Source organism: Prunus mume, linkage group LG3 (assembly GCF_029339155.1).
Source record: "Prunus mume cultivar Tortuosa linkage group LG3, ASM2933915v1, whole genome shotgun sequence".
In the NCBI taxonomy this organism is placed as follows: Eukaryota; Viridiplantae; Streptophyta; class Magnoliopsida; order Rosales; family Rosaceae; genus Prunus; species Prunus mume.
Window position 1 is genome coordinate 3,897,358 of NC_142700.1, and position 20,772 is coordinate 3,918,129.

The window sequence follows — 20,772 nt, forward strand, 5'->3', positions numbered from 1 at the left end:
TGGAGTTGCTCTTACAAGTCAAGTCCCGGATGAGGTGAGGACACCTTCGCACCGCATTTAACGCTTGCCAATTTAGTCCAAGCTTGCTGTCATGTGTCCCACTGTTTAGCACATCATGCTTTGTTTTCTGTGGCTAAACTATTGATTTGCCGCTAACCTTGTATCTAGTTTTCGCTTTACCCTTATACATTTTTTTTTAGAAAATTAAAGATATGAACTTTTTTTCCTCCAATTTTCCCCATGCCGTCCAAATATGCAACATTTCATCCAATTTGTCTTTAAATATGAGAGCAAAATGGTCATTTCATAGTTAAAAAATAAATAAAAACTTTTTAAAATTGGAATAATATCTCTCTCTCTCTCTCTCTCTCTCTCTCTCTCTCTCTTTTTGCAGGTGGGTTAGAGCATTCACAATGAGCTCCCTAAACCACCTCCTTAGACAAATTTTAGGGAGGAATGATAAAAATGCAACTCCAACCACGCTCCCTATCCACCTCCTAAAATAGGGAGTTCTCTAGGAGCTCCTAAATCTGAGGAGAGAGAAATGACTCCTAGTGGCTCCCTATAATTTAATGCTGATTTATTTAATGAGTATTTCAAACCTTTATTTAATGCTAACCATTTTTTATTTTATTTTTTAATGGAGATGGACCAATCAAAAAAGAGTTATAGCATTTATGACTCTCCAAATTAGGGAGTATGATTGGAGTTGAAATTTTTTAGAAAGCTCCTAAAATAGTTTTCTTATATTCTTAGCCAAATTTTAGCTAAGAAATAGAGAGCATCATTGTGGATGCTCTTACGAACTAGATTCTGTGGGTGGGGGGTGGGAGCATAGATTTGTTGACATTGACTGGGGGAGCAGAGATTTTTTTTCCGCTTTTTCTTCAAAATTTTCCAAAATTTATTTTTAATGATTTAACACAAAATTGGAGAAAAAAAGATGTTCGTGTCCTTCAATTTTTTTTAAGAAGTATAAGGAGTAAAATGAAAATGCTGAAATGCCTTGATCACTGATTTCAGATATGTTACATAAAATTAGAATCAAATCTATCTAGAAGAATAACTGAAAAAATAGCTGAAAAAAAAAATTAAAGTTAGGGAAAACAGATCCTAGCGTATACGACTCTCTTCCTAAATAAATAGGGGCTAAACAACCAAGGTGGTTGGTGTGAGTGGTTCGGCACTCTCATTCCTTAAGAGAGGTCAGGGGTTCGATCCCTGCTCTCGTATGGAGTCACCACTTTGGCCAAGACTTTACTCCTTACGGGCCGACCCGGTGTGAGCGAAGATTAGTCTGGGTTATGGTTAAGGATTAAAGGTGCCATCCATAGTTGGAGTCCATCCAGGACCACCTCGTGGTTCAGACCAAAAAAAAAAAAAAAAAAATAGGGGCTAAACAACTGGCATGCTAGTCCAACATTTCTCAAAGTTGGCAACACACTACTTCCCAGCAACTTGGAATTGTATTTGTAGTGCTGGACTTCCTCACTTTCCAAAAGTCTCACACACCATCAAGGCTTGCATCATTCTGTAACCATAACACACATAAGTTATCTCCTAGTTGAAAAAAAACATGAAAAAAAACAAAGGCTTATAAATCTTTCTTGAGTGAAGCCAATTAGTCATTTTACAGTAAACACAACAGACCATTTTCTTGTATCGCAAACATTAACCATAGTGATAATTGCAAAGATCATATCATTCAATTATATACAAACAGCTAAGAATTGGAAACAGTAACTGTCGCTTGGTCGGAATCAGCTATCGGGTAGCCTCCTAGCAAACATAGGCCTTGGGGTTCCAAACCTACAACTCCTTTTTATAGGAAGAAATGACCTCAGTGGAGTCATCCCCAACCTCTCCAATGCTTCTATGCTTATGAAGCTAGAGTTTGCCCGAAACTCATTTACAAGGTTTGTTCCAAGCACACTCTGTGCCTTAACTAACCTTCAGTCTCTTAACTTAGTAGTGAATGATTTGACGATTGATACTTCCACTCTCTCTTGTTTGGCTAATCTTGGAAATTTGACAACACTATCCTTGGCAGCTAATCCGTTAAATGTCAGACTTGATGATTCCTTTCGGAATTGCTCTTGTACATCCAAGCTTTAATATTTTGATTTAACCAATTCCATCATGAGCGGTAACATTCCCATTGGTAGTGGCAACTTGAGCAGCTTGGTATCCTTATACCTATGATACAATGAATTGAGTGGATCAATTCCAACTTCAGTGGGAAGACTAGGGAATCTCTAAGCGTAGGTCTTGAATGATAACAAGTTGCGAGGGTACATCCCCTATGTGAGAATGTGAAGTGAAAAATATCCCACATTATAAAGTTGAGAAACCTAGTAAGGGCTTATAAGAAGTTGAGCTACTCCCCTCATTGCCAATTGGTTTTGGGGTGGAACCTTAACTTCCTTCATGGTATCAGAACGGGTTGCCCACTTGTGAAAGCCCAACGGCCACACGTGCTCCTCGTCATCCAAAATGTGTTATCCACGTGTTAGGCTTAAAAATTAGCCACACATGCGGGGGCGTGTGAGAATGTGAAGTGAAAAATATCCCACATTGGAAAGTTGAGAAACCTAGCAAAGACTTATAAGGAGTTGAGCTTTTCCCCCCATTGCCAATTGATTTTGTGGTGGAACCTCAACTTCCTTCACCCTACTAACTTTTTCAATTAGATAACCTAGCTTACTTATACTTGGGTAGTAATCAACTCTCTGGTTCTATACCTTCCTGCTTAGGAAATCTAACCGCGTCTTTAAGAAATCTATCACTGGAGTCAAATTTGTTGAGTTTCACTATACCATCTACTTTTTTGAGACTTGCCTACATCTTGCATCTAAACTTATCATCCAATTCTCTAATTGGACCTCTCTCACAAGAGATTGGAAACTTGAAAGTTGTGATAGGTGTAGATTTATCAAATAACCATTTATCTGGTGTTATACCAAGCATCATTGGGGGTCTTCGGGATTTGGCTACTCTCTCCTTGGCCAATATAATAATTTCCAAGGCCCTATTCCAAGTTCATTTCACAACTTTCTAAGCTTGAGTCTCTTGGTTTTATCCAGAAACAATCTGTCTAGAGTGTGTTATGCACGGCGGAAGCGGATTGCACATGGAATGGTGGATATGAAACCGTTGAAACAACAAGAGCAAAATATGAAATACAGAAATCCAAGAGACATAAGGATTTATACTGGTTCAGCCCGTGTGTAGCCTACATCCAGTTCGAAGACAACGAGAAATTCCACTAGTATCCCAAAAGAGATTACAACCAAAGGAGATTAACCCTCTCACCTATCCTAGGAATTACAGAGTTTAACTCTCACAACCCAAATCCCAAATACACCCAAGTCACTCTCTGGCTAACCACAGACAAGAGCCAAAAACACAGGAATTGTTCTTGCTCACTAGGAAAAAACACACTAAGAACAATACAAAGAAATAAACCTCCCACAAACACAAGGAACAAATGAAGAATACTCAACCTTTGAAATGGCTTGATCTTTCTTCAACATCTCGTGTAGCCAAAGAGGAGTTTATCTCCACCATCATGGTGATGCTCTCTAGTATTTCTCTCTGTGTAGAAGTGCATCACTTCTGTTTTAGCCTATCTGAGCAATGGTGCTCACGGGACCTCCAAATGTTACGGCACAAATGCCTACCTCTCTAGCACACTTTGCTTGTTGCTCTCTCTCTCCCCTTTTTATGAACCCATGCTGCAACTCTCCAAAATGAGAGTAACCACATGCCAACCCAAGTGATGGCCAGCCAAAGAAGAAAAAAGTCCATCATTGCACCATGCATTGTCTCACACCAAATAGACATTAAAGAAAGAAAGAATTAACTTTCCCACAACTTTCAACACTTTCGGCTGACACATTTATCCCTACCTGTGGCCACGTGATTTGCAAGTGTGGTAGCCATGAAGAAACCACCAACACATGTGGGTGCAATTTGAGCCAACAAAGTCAACAATGGCTGCTGAATCACATGCCATCAATGTCATCAAATTTGAGCCAATTCCAACAGAGTGATTCCCAAGTCTTTTGAAGCTCTGCCACTTCTTAAGTATCTGGATTTGTCTTTCAACAGGCTCCAAGGACAAATTCCAACAGGTGGACCCTCCAAAACTTCTCCACTCAATCATTTGTGTCAAACAGTGAACTTTGTGGTGCACCCCGACTTCATGTTCCACCATGCAATAATACTAAACTTGAACCAAACTGGAAGAAAGCTAAATATATAATCCCTAGGATCATATCAGTAGTTCTCCTAGTAACCTCCGTATCTATCTTTCTTCTACACAGGAAGAGGAATGTGGAAGTTCCAACATAGGCTACCTAGTTGTCTCAACATCTTCTTTGGAGAAGAGTTTCTCAACTAGAACTTGTGAGGGTGACGAATGGATTTAACGAAAACAAACTTACTTGGAAGTGGGGGTTTTGGCTCAGTATAGAAAGGGACACTTTCAGATGGAACAGATGTTGCAGTACAGGTTTTTAGTTTGCAGCTAGAGCCGGCTTTCAAGAGTTTTGATAGAGAATGTGAAATGCTAAGCAATATTCGTCATCGAAATCTTATCAAAATCATCAGTTGTTGCAGTGAAGTTGATTTCAAAGCCTTGATATTAAATGACGTGCCAAATGGGAGCCTATAGAAGTGGTTGTATTCTGAGAACTCTTCTTTGGATATCTTAGATGGGATGAACATAATGATAGATGCTGCATCTGCACTCGAATACCTACACCATGGTTATTCACTACCTATTGTGCACTCTGATATAAAGCCAAGCAATATATTACTAGATGATGATATGGTTGCACATGTTGTTGATTTTGGAATTGCAAAACTCTTAGGTGGGGGAGATTCCACCACCGAAACCATGACCTTAGCCACAGTTAGGTATATGGCTCCAGGTGATGTACTTGCGAGCTAGTTTAATATGTTCCAATAGTCCTTAATTATGAAAAGCTTTAATTTATATTTTTCTTTTTGTCATACACATGTATAAGTATTACTCAAATGTAATTCACATTGCAGAGTATGGGATGGAAGGAATAGTTTCAACAAGAGGGGATGTGTACAGTTTTGGAATTGTAGTGATGGAAAATTCACAAGAAGGAAACCTACTGATGAGATGTTTGATGGGGAAATGAATTTAAAGCAATGGATTGCAGACTCACCATTACCAGATGCAATAATAGCTGAAGTGGTGGATGCCAATTTGCTCGGGGCAAAGCAGAAAGGTGATGATTTTGTGAGGAGGAGGGATTGTTTATCATCCATTATGAGATTGGCTCTTGCTTGCTGTGCAGAATCACCAGAAGAGAGGATAAGTATGACGGAAGCTGTAGCCACACTCAACAAAATCAAGACAAAGTTTTTGAAGGACATTGCATGACGTGTGCTGTTAAATTAATTGATCCTGTGGCATATATTTCATGCACTTCGATTCGATTCAATTTGAATCTTTAATTCATGTGGATGGAACCAGTATGATAAATAAATTCATAGCTTCTTACATACTTTGAATCGAGTTGGTAGAGGAAGCCAAGCAATATTCAATACCGATTGTGCACTGTGAATAACTTAATATTTTGATTACCAAAAACAAAGAATAAGTAAATATTTCTGAAAAAGACATGAAGAGGAAATAAAAACTCAAAAGCAAAGATAGTGGGAAATTTTTTCCTTGACTTAAATATTTAGTGCTAAAAACTTCATTTGCTAACTTCCTTTGCCAATTCAACTAGGAACTGTCATCATGCTTGTAGGGAGCTTTAACTTTTCCAATAATAATTTTGGGCGGTGATTTTCCCACTCCCCTTTATCTACCTACACTCCCTTTTGTTTTTTTAATACTTTTTACTATAAGATAAAAGGGAGTGTAAGTGAATAAAAGAAAAGTGAGAACATACAATTTTACAAAAATGGAGTGTAAGTGGATAGAAATGGAGTGAGAAAATCAGTACCCATAATTTTAAGTTAAAGGTTTGATTAAGGACTTTTAGTCTCAACCATCTTTTAAATATGTTATGTGTTTACCATTTTGTCCCATTTATATTGAATATTTATTTTTGTTTTGGTGTTTTTAATTAACCAATAATATTTTGGGGTTTCTGAATGTTTCACCATTCTCTATCTTTTGTTTTATATCTATATATAAAGCAAGGCAGAAAATAGTAAAACATTGAAAATACCAAAAATGCTCTTGGTTAATGCAAACATTATTAATTAAATGAGGATGATATGGTAAATTCACACTTTTCATATTAAAATTAAAAGAAAATTCAGATAATGAATCCTATTTTTATGGAACACAACTAACCATTATCTTTTACAATTCTAAAATAAATTAAAAATTAAAAAAAATTAAATTTAAAAATAAAAATAAAAAATAAAAAATAAAAAGAAGCCTCTTGCAAGGATATACATCCCATATCAACTATGTCAATTAGATAACCTAGTTGACTTATATTTGGGCAGTAATCAGCTCATTGGTTATGTACCTTCTTACTTGGGCAATCTAGCCCAATCTCTAAGAAGTCTATCACTAGAGTCCAATTCGTTCAGTTCCACAATACCATCTAATCTCTGGAGACTGGCCTATATCTTGTATGTAAACTTATTATCCAATTCTCTAATTGGACCTCTCTCACAAGATATTGCAGAGTTGAAAGTTCTGGTAATTGTAGATTTATCAGATAACCATTTATCTAGTGTTATACCAAGCACCATTGAGGGTCTTTTGGATTTGAAAATTCTATCCTTGGCAAATAATAATTTGGATGGCCCTATTCCAAGTTCATTTCAGCACTTGCTCAGCCTGGAATTCTTGAATTTATCCAGAAACAATCTCTCTAGCGTGATCCCAAGGTCTTTAGATGCTCTCTTACTTCTCAACTACCTGCAACAGGCTCCAAGGAGAAATTCCAACAGGTGGACCCTTCCAAAACTTCTCCACTCAATCATTTGTCTCAAACAGTGCACTTTGTGGTGCAACTCGATTTCATGTTCCACCATGCAAAAATAGTACACTTGAACCAAATTGGAAGAAAGCTAAATATATCATCGCAGGGATCATATCAGTAGTTATCCTAGTCGTCTCTGTATCTATCTTTCTACTACGGAGGAAAAGGAATGTGGAAGTTTCAATAGAAGCTACCTTGTTCTCTCAACTTCATTGGAGAAGAGTTTCACACCTTGAACTTCTAAGGGGGACAAATGGATTTAACGAAAATAACTTACTTGGAAATGGGGGTTTTGGCTCAGTATATAAAGGGACACTTTTAGATGGAATTGATGTTGCAATAAAGGTTTTCAATTTACAGCTAGAAGGGGCTTTCAAGAGTTTTGATAGGGAATGTGAAATGCTAAGCAACATTCGTCATCGAAACCTTATCAAAATCATCAGTTGTTGCAGTGAAATTGACTTCAAATCCTTGGTACTTAACTACATGCCTTATGGGAGCCTCGAAAAGTGGTTTTATTCGCAAAACTCTTCTCTGAATATCCTAGAGAGGATGAATATAATGGCAGATGTTGCCGCAGCAGTGGAATACGTTCATCATGGTTATTCAGTACCTATTGTCCACTGTGATTTGAAGCCCAGCAATATACTACTAGATGATGATATGGTTGCGCATGTTGCTGATTTTGGAATTGCAAAACTCTTGGGTGAAGAAGATTCTATAACCCAAACCATGACCCTAGCCACAGTTGGGTATATGGCTTCAGGTGATATACTTGCTAATTTAATATCTTTCAAGTCTGTACATGCTGTCCTTAATTATGTATAATTTTCATTTCATCATACACATGAATATATAAGTATAATTCATAATGCAGAGTATGGATGGGAAGGAATGGTTTCAACAAGAGGGGATGTGTATAGTTTTGGAATTCTAATGATGGAAACATTCACAAGAAGAAAGCCAACAGATGAGATGTTTGATGGGGAAATGAATATAAAGCAATGGATTGCAAACTCACTAGTATTACCAGATGCAAAGATAGATGAAGTTATGGATGCCAATTTGCTTGGGATTGGGATAGAGCAAGAAGACGATGATCATGTAAGGAAAAGGGATTGCATATCAGCTATTATGAGATTAGCTCTTACCTGCTCTGCAGAATCACCAGAAGAGAGGATAAGTATGAAAGAAGTTGTAGCCACACTCAACAAAATCAAGACAAAGTTTTTGAAGGACGCTGCAACTGGAAGAGGTGTGATGTTAAACCGTCCTCTTATTCAGTAACGCTTCAATTAATGGGTCCTATCCTATGACATGTATTTCATGCACTTCGATTTGATTCAATTTCAGTCTTTAATTTAGCCAATGTAGAAGAAGGCATCTCGTTTTATTTCTGGTTTTGACCGATTTTATGATGGAGTGTGTAAACTTATTATAAAATATACTGGTCTTGGTAGTTGTTATGGTATTATTATGATAGGAGGGTTTGTTATGTTGTGTTGTGCCAAGAGGCCAAAAAAAGCTAATTACGGCAGCCAGGCCTCCCACCCTAGTTTTGCTCTGTGTACACAAACGAGTTGGGTTTGGGCCCTTTTGGAAGCTATTAGCCTAAAAGCTAAAATTATACACACATGATATACATACATATATATATATAAATGACGGGCCTAAGCCCAACAAAGCAAAATACTTAAGTGAATTTTTGTAGACAAACCAATCCACCTACCTTAACTATGTATCTGGTTCTCGAAAAAGGAAAAAAAAAAACCAGTTTTTTCATTTTATATTAAAAAAAAGGAGTCACCAAAGATTTTCATATAATTATGAATAAAGAAATAAAAAATTGGTTGGAGAGGGATTGTTAGCTTTAATCATGTTTAGAATATTCCCAAATGTTGGTTGGGTTTTTTTTTTTCATAGTTCCAATATGCGCTGTCATTCCATGGAGGGTTTGGTTTGGAATTTTGTGGATTAGGTGATGCCTTATGTGCATATGTTAAACTAAACCTCCAAATTGGTTCAAATTTAATGTATTTTATTCACACAAAGAAGAAAACACCTAGCTGAACTGAGCCAAAGATCACGTGGCCAGGGCAGGTAAATTTGACCACATGGACTCAAGTCATGCATGTATGTAGCCTGTAGGTGGTGGTGGTGGTGATCAGTGGATCAAGTTTGCTTGCCCTCCTTCCAAATCCATTGGAATTTATTTGATGCAGAATTGTAGACTGCAGAGCAATAACTAAAAGTTTGATTAATTGCACTCTACCCCTTAAAAGTCTAATTCCAAGGGTCCCACCAAGCATGACACCTTATATATTTATTTATCTATTTATTTTCCATTTAAGTTATTTAAATGAGTTTCAAATTGTTGTAGGGGGTTAAGTTGAGGATATTATCGGTGTTATTAGTAGTAGGCCGATAATCCGTCTCTCTGAAATTTAACAAAAATTAACTAGTATTATACCAGATGGTTTGGACTGAAGAGCTGAGTGGAAACCTTTCATATTAGCAGCAGGTTCATACTTGCAATTACTCCTAGCGAGGAGAGAACCTCTTCGACTGAGGTCAGAGGTGGATATGACTGTAAGGGTTTTTAGTCAAAGGTCAATGTAGTAGGAGGGCATTATTTCTTGCTGATATGAAGTTCATCTTTGATCATGATGTAAATGTGAATTTGCTGCAGGTTTATAGGCATGGATTCAATGGGGCTGGTATTCATTCAACATTGCATATTTACCCAAAAGAAAATGTGGTCAACTGCCAAAAACACCACAGCAGTTTACCCAAAAGAAAGAAACACACATTTTCCTTTCCATATCAGCACAGATTCAGGGAAGTCAACAAGCAAAAATTGTGTATGCAAAACAAGGAACAACACATTTCAAAATGCTCTAAATTATGCAGAGTAATTGTCTTGTCATCTCCATTTTCCATACCAGCAGAAATTAGAGTGCCCAATCTTTGACAAGAAGCGCTAAACCAGAAACTTGGAAATGTCAAGAAGCCCAATACAGGAGAATGCTTGACAATTTATCTTCACAACTACACCCTCTGTCTGTCTGTCCCTTTCAGTTTCAAACTGAAATTAGCTAGCACCCACCAATCCTCTTCCCCCACTTGAAACAATTTATATTACTAAAACAAGACTAAAACACAGTAGAGTGGGTCATTTGGAAAATTAGGTAAACCTAATATCATATCTTCTGGTAATTAATTTAACCAAGCTCAAAACAACAGATTTTTATTATTATTTTTAAAAAGTATAAGCAATAGTCTAAACTACAATGGGAGGAGTTTCTCTCACACATACTATCAATGTATCATGAGAGTTCGAACTTTAGAACATTGATTTGCAAGTCAATACTCTTTTCCGCTAAACTAAACCCTAAACAGAAAACTATTATTTGCCGCAAACCCATAAATTTGAATTAATTTCTGAAAAATTTGGGTCCCCAGGTGGCCAGGTATTTTTTCTTTTGACCGGGGTCCTCTCCCCCGCTAATTAATTTAAAGCCCAAATAAGCTCATTCGTCTCTGGCTGGGCCAAAATCTATCCAACCAATACAACAAATGACTGAAATTACCACCAAAACAAGAAAAACGCAAGATGTTTTTGGTTCACATGTAAACCATGTAATTTTGAAACTAAATAAGCCATGTAGAATTTCTTCACTGGGGAAAAATTGAAAGAAATTTCGCAATCACCGCATCGGTCACCGGTGAAATTTAAGAACCTTGAGTGAGTCAGAGCAGCTAGTCAACCAAACCTGTCCAACTTCTGTTGTCCTTCAGTTGTCTTCCAACTGTTACACTTCCTCCCGCCGTTAGATTTTTCCGTTAAACTTAACGCCTTAATCTCCCACTTCACTTGCTCCACTTACTAGACCCATAACATTGACTAGTGCCTGCCCCTGTTTTCTCATCCCTCCATCTCTCTCTCTCTCTCTCTCTCTCTCTCTCATGGACAACAAAACAGGAGGCAGAGTTTGAGAACTGAAACCCAGTTGCAGAAAAAGAAAATGAGAATCTTGTTGAGGTTTTTGGTTCTTCTGGTGCTGATTACAATATCAGAATCCAAATGCAACAGCACAGACCAAGAACAGGTCTCCAAAGCTTTCAAATCAGTCGCAGGTTTCAATCTCTCTTGGCTTCATCAACAAGGATATCAATCCAACTGTTCAAGCCCGCCCATCACAGAAATAAAGCTCCCCTCCAGAAATCTCAGCGGGATCATATCATGGAAGTACCTCAGAAACATGTCACAGCTGAGCACCCTTGATCTCTCAAGCAACAATCTCAAAGGCTCTGTTCCAGGTTGGTTTTGGTCTCTTTCAAGCTTGGTCCAAGTCAATCTATCCAAGAACAGGTTCGGAGGGAGCTTTGGACCCGAACCCATCTCGGGAAATGGCTCCTTTTCCTCGGTCCAGGTGCTCAATCTCTCAACCAACAGGTTCACCAACTCTGTTCAGCTTTCTGGTTTCCCAAAGCTTAGAGTTCTTGACCTTTCTCACAACGATTTAGGCACTCTGCAACCATCTGCTTTCGCCAACCTCACCAATCTCCAGTACCTCGACATCTCAAGCTGCAAAATTTCAGGCGACTTGAAATCCATCTCTGTTTTGCGCACATTGAGCTACCTAGACGTCTCAGACAACAGCATCAATGGTACTTTCCCTTCAGATTTCCCTCCCCTTAGCAGCCTCAAATTCTTGAACATTTCGTTCAATAACTTCACAGGCATAGTTGGGTCAGAAAAGTACCAAAAATTTGGCAAAGCCGCTTTCATCCACGCCGGGAAAGATCTCACCTATTTCAACACTTCCAAAACCAAAGCCCCAAGCTTTCACAATTCCGTCGCAAACCCACCTCACAAACCCCTCCAAAAACACAAACCCACAAACCAAATTAAACCCATCCACAGAAAAACCAAAAAGACTCTGATTATTATCCTATCTTCTGTATCTACATTTTTAGTCCTTGTATCCATAGGCATTTGCATAGCGTACAGATGTAGAAGAAAGCAAGTGGCCAAAAAGCACAAATGGGCAATCTCAAAACCGGTCCAATTGGTCCCTTTCAAGATCGAAAAATCAGGGCCCTTCTCTTTCGAAACAGAGTCAGGGACTTCCTGGGTTGCAGACATCAAAGAGCCGACTTCAGCTCCGGTGGTTATGTTCGAGAAGCCATTGATGAACCTCACCTTCAAGGACCTGATCGCTGCCACGTCGCACTTCGGCCGGGACTCCCAGCTCGCCGAGGGCAGGTGTGGGCCCGTCTACACCGCCGTACTCCCCGGAGACCTCCACGTGGCGATCAAAGTCTTGGAAAACGCCAGAGACGTTGATTATGATGACGCGGTGAACATGTTTGAAAATCTGTCGAAGCTCAAGCACCCCAACCTGTTGCCTCTCTCCGGTTACTGCATTGCAGGTAGTGTACAGTCACTCTCATCTTCCACACCAAACGCATTTAATGAAACACACGGGTTTTTATTACAATGTCGTAAATGACAAAGCCCGTACGTACGACACTGGTTTTGGCACCATCGTCACGTAAATTTAGTTATTAGCACAGCACAGAACAGGCTATGGTTGCAAAACATGTAAATTTGTTACGGTGCGAGTGCTTTACACCGAATGGTTTCTCCAATTTTTTTTTTTGGCAGGGAGAGAGAAGCTGGTGTTATATGAGTTCATGGCAAACGGGGACTTGCACAGGTGGCTGCACGAACTTCCAACCGGGGAGCCCAACGTGGAGGACTGGACTGGTGACACATGGGAGCAATACGGGGCCTACTCACCCGAAAAGAAGGGTTGGCTCACGCGCCACCGCATTGCAGTCGGGATAGCGCGTGGACTGGCGTACCTACACCACGCTGGGTCCAAGCCCGTAGTCCACGGCCACCTCGTAACTTCCAACATATTGTTGGGGGCAGATTTCGAGCCAAGAATAGCGGATTTTGGATTGCGAAATGTCGGAAGCCACATAGATATTGGTGGCAGTGGGGCGGAGACGGATGTGTATTGTTTTGGGGTGGTGTTGATGGAGCTGTTGACGGGGAGGACCGGGACGGCGGAGATGGTGGTATGGGTGAGAAGGCTGGTGAGGGAGGCTCGTGGGATGGACGCGCTGGACGAGAGGTTGAGAGAGAGTGGGGAATTGGAGAGGAAGATGGTGGAGAGTCTCCGAGTTGGGTACTTGTGTACGGCAGAGTCACCTGGGAAAAGGCCCAGCATGCAACAGGTCCTGGGTTTGCTCAAAGACATACATCCCAGTCCCACTGTCACCATGGGCTTGGGCTAACTCCACCCCCTCCTTCTCACGCGCTATGAATTCGCGTGGAATTGGGAAATTAGAAATGAAAACGAGACGCTTTTTTATTATTTATTTTTCCTTTTTTAAATATTCAAGATCAAAGGATGAATGAAGGGGACCACGTTTGGTTGTCTCAAATTTAAGAATGTAATTATTTTATTTTACACATTTGTGACATGGATACAAAAATCTAAAGAAAAGATAAAGGGTTTTGGGCCCGCGCATGAAAGCATGGGCGGGGATGGTGGTGGGAGAGAGATTGTTGAGGTTTAGGTGAGCAGAGACTGCGCAGAGAATCCCACTTATTGCTTGTCTCTTCTTGTGAATGGGTTCTCATCATCAACACTTTACCTTTTATTTTTTAAGTTTCTTGAGTTTTCTTTTCCCCCTTTCTTTTTGTTTCTACTGTCTGCTCTGCTTTATTCTTTTCATCTTTTTGGGTTTTTGATTGTTTTAATTTCCCAAAGAAAAAGCGAAAAGAAGAAACAAGATTTGTTAAGATACTTTATACCTGGACAGTTGGGTTCGAAAGATACCTCTTCCTATGCATTTACTCTCATCTCATCTAATGCATGACAGTAATTACGTGTTTAGGCTGCCTTCATTTTGCTGGAGTCTAGTGGGAGTGGGGCGACGTTTGTTTGGTCCACGCTAATTGGTTTGGCTGCATGTTAAGTTCCTAGTTGTTGGTTTTATTCAATGATTTGACACCACGTTGTTCTTGTCGTCAATCTTTTTGGCTATTTTTGTCTGCAGAATCGGCCAATGCAAATTCCATTTGAGGTATTGCGCATGCAAACCCTAGTTGCAATGTGAGCAGACATACAAGTGGACTGATTTTGTACAAAAGTATTGTTCACGGAAATGTTTCTAGTTGCAAGGTTACGCTAGCATGAGTTGTTCATTATCTCGAGTCGTTGATGTATTGTGAGATCCGGGCATCAATAATTACACATAGAGAGCTTTGTATATGCCGTGTTGGTAAGATTTTGATTATGTTTAGTCGCTAATTAATACATTGCATGTCATTGTTAAAGCCCAAGTGGAGAGCTTTTCCGAGTCAGAAATGGTGTGTATAGGTCATTGTCCAACTTTATTAGTTTGAAGTCTATGTCCAAAGCTCAGATAACGCGGTGGATCTCATTCTCACTCCTAGCTAGGTAAAGGTAATATAAAGTAAAAAGCTTAAGTGGTCGATCGTCCAGTAGTTATCACTCATGATTAAGCTCCACGTCTTTTGATCTGACATTTTCTAAAGTCTGTGGGAACTTGGAAGACTAGAATTAGAAGAATTTTCATGCAACGCGTTATTAAAGCTGTCTGTAGAACAAATTAAAATCCAAAAGCAAAAGAGATCTGGGTAATTTTTTAAAGCAGACAACGATAGTGAGAGAGAAAGAGAAAGCTGATCAAGAATTCCGTGCCCTGTATGTGGTGTCTTGTCAACACTGGCTAATTCTTTGATGTCTTTCTAGGATCGAACTATAGAAATTCAGCCCTTTCATGTGCATTTTAATAACAAGGTTGGTACATAGAGTCAAGTAAGAAATTGAAAGATATTAATTTCGTTGTCACATCACTTAGCCTCACAAGCCACTATATGCACCAAGTGTACAGCAAATCCACATCACAATAAGGTGATTTAATTGAAGAGTGTTGGTCAAGTTTGACCTTCTTACCTTTTGGATATCGACCCTTCTCTTTGTACAATCCATCACAGATATGTTACTCAAAATGTATATTCAATGAATGTGCAGAACATGTTATTGATCATTTAGTATAGTGACATCGGTTTTCATTTTGTTGAAAGAAGATTTTAGAGACGACAATTGTCGATTAAAAAACAAATAAACACGCCGATCTCCAACTTTGTTATCATACCAATTTGCATACTCACTTTAAATCTTAAACATATCAAGCCTGTATCCAAAAGTTATATTCCTCTTGTACCATCACCTAATTCTTAGTTTAGAGGTATTTCTCCTCCCCTCGCTCTGAGGGATCGTAAATCAAAAAGCGCCTATACATTTCTGCTTCTACCCTTGTCTATGTCCAATTATCCCCTCCCGTATTTATAAAGGATATACACGTACCATTTTCCAGCCCTCCTTCTCGCTGGACTTGATAATATGGGCTAAGGCCCAATAATCAGGCATTCGAGCCCTTAAAAGTAGATTGCTCTCCTCTAAGCCTTGGGCTCAATTCAAATTCTCAAACCTCTCCTAAAATCTCTCAGGAGCCACTGTATCAACCCAGTAGGCTCAATCGCAATTTGGGTCTCTATTTTAAAGTTACACAGATCCTGGCCATTTCTGCGATCCAAAGGCCTCAAATACCATCGGCGATAGATCTTCCCCCTGCCATCGTTTTCTTACAACATTTCAATTCTAGAATCAAAACCCATTCGATTGCTGCACCTTACTTTACTGCGTGTCTTCCAGTTTCAAATTGTTAGTTAATTAATTAGCGCGAATCCACTGTCGAAACCCTAAATTCCCAACTTCTGTCCGCTCCCGAACCCCATGGCCTCGAGAAAGAAGCAATCTGAAGCCATGGCTTTGCTGGTGTCCAATTACAACGATGAGGAAGAGGATGAAGACATGGAGGATATTGAACAAGACCGAAGAGAAGAAGAAGAATACGATGAATATCAAGAACGACGAGAACAGCGAGAATACGACGATTACGGAGAGCTGAGAAGAGGCTCGGAAGATGCTTCAATGGTAGACATGGATAGAATGGTAGCTGGTGATTCTGGTAACGACGATAGCGCACCGCCTGATGCTGGCGATAATGAGAATTTGACTCCGAATGAAGGTCAATTTCGTCATTCAACGCCGCAACTACGGCAGCCGGTGCCGTCGGATAGTTTAAATAGAAGTAGAAGAGGGGGGCTTACGATTGTGGACTATGGGCATGATGAAGTTGCTATGTCTCCTGAGCCTGAGGTATTCTCTTCATTTTTCTTTCTGGTGGAGGTTTTTTGCTTGCTGAGAAACGTGAAGAAGCTAAATGAAAAATGATTTGGGCGTTTATCATGTATATGTTTTTTATCGCAAAGGATGATAACTTTGAGTGTTCAAAAATCGGTTGTCATGTCGGGTTTTGCTCCATCAAATGTAAAATTTAATTCGATATTCGGCTTTCACAAATGATCTAAGTAGTTGATAGCTTATGACCCATATTTCTGTGATTGTTTGATTCATACATAAATATGGGTTGAGGAAAATTTATTATCTTTGCTGAACTTATTAGTACGTTTTTTTATGCTAATTGGTTGCAGGAGGGTGAAATAGAAGGAAGTGGTCGTGTGAGGTTCGGTGCAGATCTTTTATCTGCTAATGGTACAAATGTTGTTTTCAGAGCATTTACTGTTTTCATATTTCCAACTATTGGCCCTTCTTCGTATCTCAAACTTCCTATAATTGTTTGTTGCAGGTGATTTCCACGATAAGACACCTCCTGGAACAGTTCACATCCTAACACCTCTCGATCAAGCGACTCCTCAATTATCTGAACCATCTCAATCTGATACAATGAACGATACTGCACTTGAATCAGAGGGTATAAATGCTGAACAGGCTGCTGCAGAAGAGCAAAAAGATGTTGATCCGTTAGATAAGTTTCTCCCGCCACCAGTAAAAGCCAAGTGTTCAGAGGAGCTTCAAGTAAGTTCCTTTTAACAGGTTTACTATTTGCAGAATAGATACTGCTTTCCAAAGTTCAGGTTCCTCTTGGGATTTTAAAGTACATAACTGTTCATCTCAGAGCTACCCTCTTAATATAGATCCTTTCAATGTCAATTGATAAAGCTTGAACTGTACAACTGCTGCCTTAAGTCGTCCCTGTATAGCTTAGTGCTTTGTGGTTTTGTGACCTTTGCATTCAAGTCCTGGAACTCTTTCGAGTCTTTGGCTGTGGCATGCATCTAATACTTCATGGTTTGTACTTTGTACAGATGAGGCCTTTTCCCACTTCCCCCCAAATTAAGATAAATAGGAAAAACTGTTTTGACAGGTGACCTTTTTATGTATGAAACTTTATTTAAAATCTGTCAAGCGTTTAGTTCTGATGCTAAGCTGCTCGTATGAATACGGTTGGAAAACTACAAAGTGACAAATGTTTTTTGTTGTTGAAACTTTAGGATAGGTGGTTTTTCTGTTTGAATATAGAGTCATGGATCCCATGTGGGTTGATACATAGAAATGGATCTTTTCTGTTCCAAGAAAGGTTTGAGAAAGAGAAACATGAATTGATCTGGCTATTGTGTCTGCCTTGCATGACCACAACTAAATAGTTCAGTTTTCCAGTTGGTTCCATCTGCTGGTGATAATGGGTCACCTTCTTCTTGGGACTGTTCACTCTAATGGATAATTCTGAATGATACTTTGTATTTGGTTTCCTTTGCTGATTTAAGGCTGTGGAAAAATTGATTCTTCTAAAGGTTCCAGCATGATAGGCCTTGTTAAAACTAAAAAGCATGATAAGCAAAGATGAAATTTGTTCAAATCTATAAGAGAACCAACCTGTAGGAGGCGCTCAAGGATTCGCAGAGACAGAATAGTGGCGTACAGAGTATGTGCCATAGGGTCCTGCAGTTGCCTTCTATTATCATTCCTTTATTCTATGCAGTCATTGCAAGTTTGTGTCTTTTTTTTCACAAGTCATTTAAATGTCCTGTATTTGATTAACTTTAAATTTCATTTGATTGCAGAGGAGGATAAATAAGTTTCTTGAATTAAAGAGATCTGGGAAAAGCTTCAATGCAGGATTGCGCAATAAGAAGGACTATAGAAACCCAGACTTTCTATTGCACGCAGTGAGGTATCAAGATATTGATCAGACAGGGTCTTGCTTCAGTAAAGATGTATTTGACCCTCATGGATTTGACAAAAGCGACTACTATGATGAAATAGGTCTCTTGCAATTCTTTGAATACTCTCTCTCTCCCTCTCTGTGTGTCACCTATTGTGCTTCTGTGCTAGGTCCTGTTTAACTATATGAATATTAGTTTTATCATATATGCTCTTCATCAATTGAGCTATTGTGGTTAGTTGTTTGGGAATGTGTTCTCTCTCTCTCTGTTACCTATTGTGCTTCAGTGCTAGGTCCTGTTTAACTATATGAATATTAGTTTTATCATATATGCTCTTCATCAATTGAGCTATTGTGGTTAGTTTTTTGGGAATGTGTTCCGGTAGACTTTGTTTGGTATGTGGAGAGATTTGACGAAATTGCAGTAGGAAATTTATGTTTTCTAGAAATAAATGACCTGCTGCCATCACAAAATCCAAGTTTATAGACTATAATGAAGAGTTGCATATATGATCATGTTTTTCTCTACTGAATTATGTTTTTGCAATTCTGTCGGGTTTAAGTGTACGTCAGCCAATTCGAGAAGAAATGTGGAATGTATTCAATTTTGTTGCTCTCTCACTCTCTCTGTCTATCTGGAATGATTCTCCTTGCTGCTTATGTTTTGTATGTTTTGGTAAGCAGAGGCTGAGATGAGGCGTGAAATGGAAAGGAAAGATCAAGAAAGGAAGAGGAGTCAAAAGATTGAATATGTTTCAGGAGGAACACAGCCTGGAATAGTTGGTGCTGCACCTAAAATTAACGTACCTGTTCCAGGTTTGAAACCATTTAATATTAATCTTTAATAGTTAGGAACTTAGGATTGATCTGAAGATCTATGCCCAGTCGGCACAACTTTGTCACCTGGCCTTGGCTTGTTACCTTATAGATTAATTTAATGAGTTATCCTGAATTATGGTTCTCTTGTATGGGGTCATTTTTCAGGTGTTTCGACCATGGCTGCTTCTGGATTGAACTCCTTGCCTCCTGCTCCTGATGTCATGCCACGGGATGGTAGACAGAACAAGAAGTCAAAGTGGGATAAGGTTTTAATTTATGGATATGCATAAATGTTCCATATAGATTGTGACAGATATTAATTCACTGACTGTAACAAATGTTTTTTGTCTTTCAGGTAGATGGTGATCGAAAGAATCCTCTTCCCTCTGGAGTGCAGGATTCTATGTCCACTGTGGGGACTCATGCAACACTCTTATCTTCTGGTGCTGGATACATGGCTTTTGCGTATGTTTTCTTAACAGCTTCTTATTTGCTAATCTATTATGCATTCCTTTCCTGTTTTTATTGTCTACTGAACAGAGCATGATAGTTTTTTCTGACATAATGACCGCTTCGGACTATTTGGCAGGCAACAGAGACGGAGAGAGGTGGAGGAGAAACGATCTAGTGAAAGGAAGTTAGACAGAAGATCTTGACCCGTTTAATGTATTTCTTCCCAGCAGCAGGGACGGAGAGAAGTGCAGGCTGCATATACACCATTTCACCTTTAGATCCAATGTCGGGGGCCTGTATTTTTGTTATGAATACGCATCTTGTACATGATCGGAATGAAAATCCGCTTGATGACTGTTACAATTTGAAGGATCTCAAGGGGGCCATCAATTAATTAATCAAGTTTACCAAGTTATTGATCGATTTAGGTCTTAATTTTCCATTGTGGGCCTGTTGAGAAATTGATGAGCTATTCTTTGTGTGAAATAAAAGAAAAGGATCCCAAAAACCAGTCAATTGTCTTTGATACGAGAACTAATATTACTTCATCTGACGGATTAGAACTCTCTGTAGATCAAAGTGATAGATTGCTCGGGCCGAAAGTAAAAACTCACATGGTGTGTTTGAAATGCTGACATTGGAAGATGCTAGCAAGCAAAAGCTCTAATTATTGAACTAGAAGAATATGTAATATCGATTGAAAACAATCAGTTTTTTTGTTTTGTTTTATTTGATCCAAAAGCTATCAGATTAAATAAATATGGGACATCAAAGGACTCGCTAGTGTAGTAGTTTGGAGTAATTGTTATTCCTAGAGAATATCCAAAATTCGAGTCCTAGCATCTATATAGTATGTGTGAGTTTAATATATTATCGTCTCTATTAATAGAAAATGCTCTAAAAATAAATAAATAAAATAAATATGAGACATGCAATGGTTATAAAATTGTAGCGTTGTCTTGGAGAGTGTAGTATGGTTAATCACCACAAATTAAGGACGTCCCTTGGGCCCTGTCTCCTAGCATAGCATCCTATAAATAACATTAGCATACAAAAAGTTAATGAAGTCCTTGTGGAAAAATGGGGAGGGAGTTCTTGTTGTCCAGCTTTCACTCCCCGCGCTTTTCTTTTTCGGCCCTACTCTGGCGGTCAATCAATTCAAGACTTTTATCTCAAGTTAATTAATAAAAACATAATCGATTAGGTAACATCACATAATTATTAGATTAACATACACATTATTAAGGAATTCCAAATCTCTGCATTTACGAGAAATTATTAGTTGTAGAAGTTCCTGGACTCGGATTTATAATCTCATTCCTATCTCCTAAACTTAATTTTCCTTTGTTTTTTTTACTAGTCAAGTATTGCAGAG

The 20,772-nt window shown here is 38.9% G+C and overlaps 3 protein-coding genes and 1 pseudogene across 3 annotated transcripts; all 4 read left to right on the forward strand.

The window, feature by feature from the left end:
- The first annotated feature begins 1,743 nt into the window (after positions 1–1,743).
- Positions 1,744–5,419, forward strand: LOC148918463 (putative receptor-like protein kinase At3g47110; annotated as a pseudogene).
- Positions 5,420–7,373: 1,954 nt separating this feature from the next.
- On the forward strand, positions 7,374–8,276 carry LOC148918464 (putative LRR receptor-like serine/threonine-protein kinase At3g47570). The gene is made up of 2 exons (XM_089047697.1): positions 7,374–7,755; positions 7,867–8,276. The coding sequence occupies exons 1-2, from the start codon at positions 7,389–7,391 to the stop codon at positions 8,274–8,276; spliced, it is 777 nt and encodes a 258-aa protein (XP_088903823.1). The 5' UTR covers positions 7,374–7,388.
- A 2,631-nt stretch (positions 8,277–10,907) lies between these two features.
- MEE62 (Leucine-rich repeat protein kinase family protein) lies at positions 10,908–13,456 on the forward strand. The gene is made up of 2 exons (XM_008227087.3): positions 10,908–12,425; positions 12,661–13,456. Exons 1-2 carry the CDS (start codon positions 11,015–11,017, stop codon positions 13,296–13,298), a joined length of 2,049 nt encoding a protein of 682 aa, XP_008225309.2. The 5' UTR covers positions 10,908–11,014; the 3' UTR covers positions 13,299–13,456.
- Positions 13,457–15,689: 2,233 nt separating this feature from the next.
- On the forward strand, positions 15,690–19,818 carry LOC103324965 (transcriptional regulator family protein). The gene is made up of 8 exons (XM_008227088.3): positions 15,690–16,258; positions 16,594–16,654; positions 16,749–16,978; positions 18,025–18,226; positions 18,810–18,941; positions 19,110–19,210; positions 19,300–19,409; positions 19,534–19,818. The coding sequence occupies exons 1-8, from the start codon at positions 15,833–15,835 to the stop codon at positions 19,598–19,600; spliced, it is 1,329 nt and encodes a 442-aa protein (XP_008225310.2). The 5' UTR covers positions 15,690–15,832; the 3' UTR covers positions 19,601–19,818.
- Positions 19,819–20,772: the final 954 nt, after the last annotated feature.